This window comes from Coccinella septempunctata, chromosome 1 (genome assembly GCF_907165205.1).
Source record: "Coccinella septempunctata chromosome 1, icCocSept1.1, whole genome shotgun sequence".
Classification (NCBI taxonomy): domain Eukaryota; kingdom Metazoa; phylum Arthropoda; class Insecta; order Coleoptera; family Coccinellidae; genus Coccinella; species Coccinella septempunctata.
Window position 1 is genome coordinate 63,103,863 of NC_058189.1, and position 8,162 is coordinate 63,112,024.

Sequence of the window (8,162 nt, forward strand, 5' to 3'; positions counted from 1 at the left end):
AATATCAGCTGAAAAAATCTGGTAAAAAAGTATTCTGTTATATTCGTTGGAATTCAAAGGGCATCGGAATTCTGGGAATGAGAAATTCTTCCTTTCATTTCGAGTATTTAGAAATACAGCGACTCAAAATACACAGTATTTGTGATTAAGAGCATTGAACTCTAATAGAGGTTTAGAGATATTTTCCCTTATCCTTTTAGGTTTCTCTTCGCTGGAAGTACGATTTCTGGCTGGCGTGCAAACCCATTGGAAGCAGAAAACAGAGTAGAGAACCGTCTCCCAACGCTGTGCTACGTTTTCTCTCAACTTGCAACCCGTAGTTTTTAAACTGAGCCCCCACTCCTTTGTCCGTTAAGGTTCTCTTGGTTCTGGCTGGTGAATGAATCCGTAACACCCGTGGGGCGTTTTCTGACCGTCCGATTCACTTCGTGAATTCACCACCTTTGCATTGCTATTTGTTTTTCATTCCGAGGAGAACCTGTTTAGCTGTGTAAAGTAGACTGTTTCTATTCCAACCATTTTATGGCGCTTGTCACTTGACCGATTTTATAATAGTGCCGGTAGTGTTCCTCATTGCTAGTCAACGATGGCATTTGTTAGTAACACCCGCCCAGATAACGACTCCAAGCCACGAAGGTGGGTTGTAACGTAGTTTCAGTTTTTATGATAATATTAAAAAAAGGACAGTGACAACACAACAATTTGACATATGAGTATGTTAGAAATAACTCTGAATATGTAGTTGTAAATATTCTTTATTCATCAACATAAATGTAATGCCATATATTAACCTAGTAACTTATAAAAGACATAGAAAAAATAACATTTGATTATAGACTAATATCATCATCCAATTGGATAAGAACAAATATAACCATCAGTTTAAAAAGGGAAGAACTTCTGAGTAACAGTTGCATACTCACGTTGGTGTCTACATTTAGAAATTAGAAATGAAAAAGAGGTATAAAAAATATTTTTCGTAATAAACTGTTTGATATATTGCTTGGTCTTGTTCAAAGAGTATCTTTTGCAATAATAAGATTTTTAATCGTTTTTGTCTTTACTGATACGTATATATTTCCGCATTTCGCCCCGAATCATAACCATACTCTCCGATTGTTGATTGCAACGAATTGAAAATAAATTAATTTTTTTTCACCGCTTAGGGATCAATTCTTCTTGTTGAATCCCTGAACGTATCCCGATGTATCTGGAAGGTCTTTCCTTCCGGTCATTCCCTTACCTTTGCCCGTTTCGTCGAATCGCTGTTTGTGAGATCCTGTGTACTTTGACGTGTCTGTCAGTCGTTCAACAGTGCTAGTGGCTTTTACCGCCTGAAAAAAATTACTCTGTGAGAGAAATTAGGCACAACATCGATGAAAATCTCATTCATCATTCATCATTTTTGGAATTTCCAGTGAATCTCTTCTCCAAGCACCTTGAAAAAGGGATATAAACTGCTCCACAAGAGTTAGAGATATCGTATTCAATAGTTTTTAAAAGTTCCCATGTAATCTTCGAGAAAATCGCTGTAAAATCATTTAAACTCAATAACAATTTGAATCGATCCAATTAAAATCAGTATGAGACATTTCGTCAATCTGGTCGCCTTTTTTCTGAAGTTTGGTTCTTTGCATATGCTTCATGCTTCATGAATGTTCTTATTTTGAAATGAAGTCAGTTTATCAACGGCTTCGATTTGAAACGAGTTTTCTGAAAATGCCAAGACGTAAATCAACAAACGCTGAGGCTAATAGGGCTATCGGAATGGCCTAACTCAGGTTGTTGTAGCGGAAAGGCTACAAGTCAGCCAAAGTGTGATATCTCGACTTTGGAATAGGTTCAGGGAGACAGGTTCCGTGTTGGAAAGACCAAGGCTTGGTAGGCGACGAAAAATAAAACCTGCTCAGGATCGTTTCATCACCGTTTCGGCGAGAAGAAACCCTACATCTACGTGTAGAATGCTACAGAATACTCTTCAAAATGCAGATGGGGTCCAAGTTTCCATCGAAACCATCAGACGACGTTTGAGAGAGGTGAAACTAGGATTCTAGACGTCCATTAAGAGGAGTTCCAAACAAGTGACCATAAGCGTCAAAGCTTGGAATGGGCAAGGCAACATATCAATTGGAACGTTCAATGGCGTAGTATCCTTTTCACTGATGAATCCAGATATGGACGATTTTCAGATTCTCGAAGATTAAGGGTATGGACAATCCCACGCATACCCCGTAATCGTCGATATGTCCAAGAAGTCCATCCATTCCGAGGGGCTAGTGTTATGGTATGGGCCGGGATATGTTTCAACGGGCGCACAGATCTACACATTTGTCCTGGGAATATGACCGCCTTACACTATAGGGAGCAGGTCATTAACAATGTTGTGCCAAATTTTCACGCTGCTATTGGTGAAACTTTTCAATTTCTAGACGATAACGCTAGACCGCATAGACCGCAGCCATAGTTGAGAATGCGCGCAGAGCTTGGTATTCCACATTTACCAATACCTCAGCACTCACCAGATTTGAATTGCATAGAACATGCATGGCATATGCTTCAAAGAAGATTAGATAATCATCAACCTACCCCAGAATCCTTACATGATCTAAGAGAGGTTCTGCCCCTTTTAGGGAACCAAATTCCTCAAGAAATGTTCAACAACCTCGTGTGTAGTATGCAAAGAAGATGTCAAGCTGTTATTTATGCCCGTGGAGGCAATACATTGTATTGATAGTCTTAAAATGCTTGAATTCTCTGAGAATAAAATTTCGTTATTTTACTCGATTTTTCTTAACCTGTAGGTATACGCTGCACACCTACAGGCTAAAATTAATTTGCAACTTGAAATCATATAAATATGAATTTTCATCACAAAAATCTTATTTTAACAATATTTTTTTGCAATTTAAGTCAATACCCCTAACTCATGTGAAACAATTTATTTTAGGATATTCTCATTATCAGTCCTATTATTAGTAGTGCATGCACGCCTGGTTCACCCTGTATATTCTAACTTACCCCAACTCCATGATGTCCAGGTGGCCCGCAACCAGCCATCTTAGCCTTGATCTCCTCCACCCCAACCTTTTTGGCTTTGGCCAAATCGTCCAAGAATTTGTTGTAGTCCACTATTCCGACTTTCTGACTCTTCAACTTCTTGAAGTATATGCCGGTGTCTGTCGTCGTCACCTTCTTCCCGTCAATGACCTTCGCCTGTTTCATCCATTTATCGCTGTTGGACAGGGTGATCTGTTTACCGTCGGACTTTGGATCCCCGAATTTCGCGAATATTTTGAAATTTTCCTCGAAGGTGACAGTTGCGTTAGTACCGTTCGCGGGCGGTTGAGGCGTTTGACATTTGGGAGATTCTGCGGCTGGTGGACCACCGTTTTCAATCTTCATATCTGCTAGTTTTTCTTCGGTTTGATCGGCGGACGTTTGGTCTGACATTGTACTGTGGAACAGGGGAAGAAAAGTTTTTAGTATTTGATTTCGGAACTGATTATGTTTATAAAACAAATAGAAAATGAAAACATAAAATACACTGCGCAAAAAAATTAACACATTATGGAAATCTCAAATTTATTCTACAACTGAAGGTGTTCTCAATGATAATTATTTTTATTAGAATTATGCATGCATATGTTATCCACTTTCAACGGTTTTTTTCAATACAGATGTTTCTTCCCAGCAGGAATAAAAAAAGATGATATTATCAGATTTTGAATGTATTGGCTCCATTCTAAAATCAGTTGTTCTCGATCAATTCTAGTGATCAATAATTTTTCTTTCGTTTGATTTTCTACACTCGATCGCTATGCAACGCGAAACAATTTGACCCAAGAGGAATGTGCCCAAGCGGTAGTTTTGCAAGAAGAAGGGTGGACATACACAAAATTTGCAGAAAGGTTTGGAGTTTCCCATACAAGTGTGTCCAGAATGTTGCAGCGATTCAGGGAGACAGGTATGAATGTCCGAAGATCAGGACAGGGTAGACCACGGGTAACAACTGCCATTCAAGAACGTTACTTGAGAGTTTCTTCGTTGAGACAACGGTTTGCAACCGCTCGCCTCCTTCAAATTCAGCTTGAGCAAACTTATGAGGTGCAAATTGGGAAGAGGCCGATTGGGAAAGAGTTCTCTTCAAAGATAAGTCTAGATGCCTCTACCATTGTGATCGACGTTCCCTTGTATACAGACGTCCACATGAAAGATATGCTCAGTGCAATTTCCTGAATACTACTGGTTTCGGGGGAGGATCGATTATGGTATGGGGTGGAATATCTTTGACTGCTCGCACAGACCTAGTGGTCGTTGATAATGGAGCTATGAATGCTGATAAGTAAATAAGGAACATTCCTGAAGAGCATGTAGTGCCATGTGCCCCATTCATTGGTGAAAATTTCATTTTTATGGACGATAATGCCAGACCCCATCAGTATTTCAGTATTTTGAGAATTGTTCATTTCTCTTCTTTCACATAAGATTCGGTGAAATCCTGAATTTTTCTTCCATTTATAGTGTCTTGTTTCGTTCAAAACCTTCCCGAGAGAACATAAAAAATAAGTTATAAAGTCAAAATGTAGAGTTAACTTTCATTAAAATTGAGATTTTCAGAATGTGCGTTAATTTTTTTGCGCAGTGTATTTCTTCAATTTGGAAGAACAAAAAAAATTTTCATTTTAAGAGAGGCAGAATGAATTAACGCTCACTGAAGAGTAGATGGAATCGCCATAATATGAGATACTCTGTACCTTGAAAATAAATAAAATTTCCAAACAACATATTCTGATCGAATTGCATTTATTTATCTTCCTAAACAAGTACCTATCTACTAATTGTTTAGCGTTGAAGCACTAACTATAAATAGAAATTACATATAGGTGAGAATCCTCTTCCAATATACTTAGAATTCAAGGTTTGTCCATCAACAAGTCAATAGGAAATGAAATAGTGGACCTTTTATTCATCTTTGACTTATGTTAGTTACTAAACCCATTCTTCAATATTCGTGGAGTTATATCAAAAGACTTCATGGGTAATTCAAAAACTGGCAAAAGCGAAATTAATTTTTACCAATTTATCAAGTAACGGAGTAAAAACAACCCCTCACCTTTTTTACCTTCTGTTGAGTGCGTAAATGTGATGTCATTTTCAAATTTATTGATAGCTAGGAATGCTCGCAACTCACTCTGATAAACAGATGAGTGATGCAATTCCTAATTTTATACGTACAGGATTTTCACACGGTCCCAAACACCCTCGATCTGCGAATAAATGCTGGAAAAATGGGCAACATGCGCGAAACGATCGATTGATGCTAAGGGGGCACAAAAGACCACCAGGAATTCCAGATATTTATCGGCGGAACAAATACAGGAAGAGGAAATTCATGGCTTGAATTGCAAAAGGAAATCGATAAAATTGAACCAGTCACAAAAGGTTTTCCTCGTGCCTTTTTCGAATTTTGAAAGGGGCCATTGAAATTTCGGAAAATTGCGAATTTTTCGCAAGATGCATGAATGAAATCAGCAGCTTGTACTCAGATTGAAAAAATACAGGAGGAATAGTAGATTTTTTTGATTTTACTCACGTTATTAAGAATCCTAAAAATCCAATGAATTTCAACACTTTTCGTCCTCTGTTCTCACCTGTAGAATGTTTACAAACAAAATTTTCGGAGAAATTCTGCGGAGATCTGGACTATCTTGCTATATTCGAAATAATGATGCCGTATACACTCGCGAATTTGACGATTTTGCGCAGAGGAAATTCCTCAAGTTTCTGCGTTCCCAGAGACTATGTATATTTTTTAAGTAAATAGAAATATGCCTTGACGTAATCGATGTTTCACTAGATGTTATAATTTTTATCAGTTATCAGATTTCCTAAGCGGTTTATAATGAAAATTATCTGGATAAGGTGATACAGGAAAAATCATTTAGGAAAATGATTAAATTATAAATTATTATATCAACAATTTCAATTCATTCGATTATATCACTGAAAATTCCATTTTATTTTTTCAATCAATCATTGATCAATAGCATAAAGAAAAACTTGATCGTGAAAATTTTATAATTAACTTTCTAAACCGGAAATTGGTGTGGAAATGCATACCTACATTCAGTTGTATGGATCAGAGTGTATTGTCTATAAACGTTTACAAAAGTGAAATTTTCCTTCTTAAATCTCAGCATTTTCAACTTCATTCTTTCTTCCATTGTACTCTAACGGTGACTATCGAAAAATTTCCAAAAAGATGGAATAAATTGAATGATCGTCAAGACCGAACGGTTGCATGGAGCCTATAAAATCTTCAGATTTTTAACTAGAAGAGTTGCTCTTTCAGAATTTGTATCACATTTCCATCTACGGTTAGTTTTATTGAGATAAAAATTACTCTAACGGTGACTATCGAAAAATTTCCAAATACACTGAGCAAAAAAATTAACGCACATTCTGAAAATCTCAATTTTAATGAAAGTTAACTCTACATTGACTTTATAACTTATTTTTTATGTTCTCTCGGGAAGGTTTTGAACGAAACAAGACACATTAAATGGAAGAAAAATTCAGGATTTCACCGAATCTTATGTGAAAGAAGAGAAATGAACAATTTTCGAAATACTGAAATGCTGATAAGTGATTTAATACTTGGTATTTCCACCCCTTGCGTTAATAACAGCTCGGCAACGACGGTTCATACTCAAAATGAGTGATCTTAAAATGTTCTGATCGAATCCTTCCCAGATTTCTCCGAGTTGGATTCCTAAGTCATTAAGAGTAGCTGGATGTGAACTTCTCAACCTTCTATTGAGGTTGTCCCAAAACTGCTTAATCGGATTGAGATCTGGACTTCTTGCTGGCCATTCCATTCAAGAGACTTCAACCTCTTCAAGGTACCACTGAACGGTGCGCGCACGATGGGGTCTGGCATTATCGTCCATAAAAATGAAATTTTCTCCAATGTATGGGGCAAATGCCACTACATGCTTTTCAAGAATGTTCCCTATATACTTATCAGCATTCATAGCTCCATTATCAACGACCACTAGGTCTATGCGAGCAGTCAAAGATATTCCACCCCATACCATAATCGATCCTCCCCCGAAACCAGTAGTATTCAGGAAATTGCACTGAGCATATCTTTCATGTGGACGTCTGTATACAAGGGAACGTCGATCACAATGGTAGATGCAGAATCTAGACTCATCTGTGAAGAGAACTCTTTCCCAATCGGCCTCTTCCCAATGGATATGCTCTCTCGCAAAATCCAAACGCGCCCTTCGATGGGCTGGGGTAAGAGCTGGGCCTCTTGCCGCGACACGAGGCCTTAAATCATATTCTCTGAGGCGATTTCTTATTGTCTGAGTGCTAATTTGCACCTCATGAGTTTGCTCAAGCTGAATTTGAAGGAGGCGAGCAGTTGCAAACCGTTGTCTCAACGAAGAAACTCTCAAGTAACGTTCTTGAATGGCAGTTGTTACCCGTGGTCTACCCTGTCCTGGTCTTCGGACATTCATACCTGTCTCCCTGAATCGCTGCAACATTCTGGACACATTTGTATGGGAAACTCCAAACCTTTCTGCAATTCTTGTGTATGTCCACCCTTCTTCGCGCAAAACTACCGCTTGGGCACATTCCTCTTGGGTCAAATTGCGTGTTTCGCGTTGCATAGCGATCGAGTGTAGAAAATCAAACGAAACAAAAACTATTGATCACTAGAATTGATCGAGAACAACTGATTTTAGAATGGAGCCAATACATTCAAAATCTTTTTTTATTCCTGCTGGGAGAAAACATCTGTATTGAAGAAAACCGTTGAAAGTGGATAACATATGCATGCATAATTCTGATAAAAATAATTATCATTGAGAACACCTTCAGTTGTAGAATAAATTTGAGATTTCCATAATGTGCGTTAATTTTTTTGCGCAGTGTAGATGGAATCGATTAAATGATCGTCAAGACCGAACGGCTAGCTTCAACGAGCTCCATAAAATCCATCACATTTCCAGTTACGTTTAGTTTTATTGAAAGAAAAATTATTCAAACTCCTGAATTAGGTGCATTCTCCAACTAATCAATTTTGAAGATAAGATCAGAAATTACCTTTTGTGCATTTCAGAGACTTTTGGGAATAATTTGCAACTTCTTTA

The 8,162-nt window shown here is 37.8% G+C and overlaps 1 protein-coding gene across 1 annotated transcript; it reads right to left on the minus strand.

The window, feature by feature from the left end:
- Positions 1 to 737: 737 nt before the first annotated feature.
- Positions 738 to 5,749, minus strand: LOC123322539 (tubulin polymerization-promoting protein homolog). The gene is made up of 3 exons (XM_044910482.1): positions 5,594 to 5,749; positions 3,019 to 3,454; positions 738 to 1,334 (listed from the first exon to the last, which is right to left on the minus strand). Exons 2-3 carry the CDS (start codon positions 3,448 to 3,450, stop codon positions 1,170 to 1,172), a joined length of 597 nt encoding a protein of 198 aa, XP_044766417.1. The 5' UTR covers positions 3,451 to 3,454; positions 5,594 to 5,749; the 3' UTR covers positions 738 to 1,169.
- Positions 5,750 to 8,162: the final 2,413 nt, after the last annotated feature.

Coding starts and splice junctions, on each gene's coding strand:
- LOC123322539 (XM_044910482.1), bottom strand. CDS start 3,450: ATGTCAGACCAAACGTCCGCCGATCAAACCGAAGAAAAACTAGCAGAT. Junction 1,335..3,018: donor CTGGACATCATGGAGTTGGG/GTAAGTTAGAAT, acceptor AATTTTTTTCAG/GCGGTAAAAGCCACTAGCAC.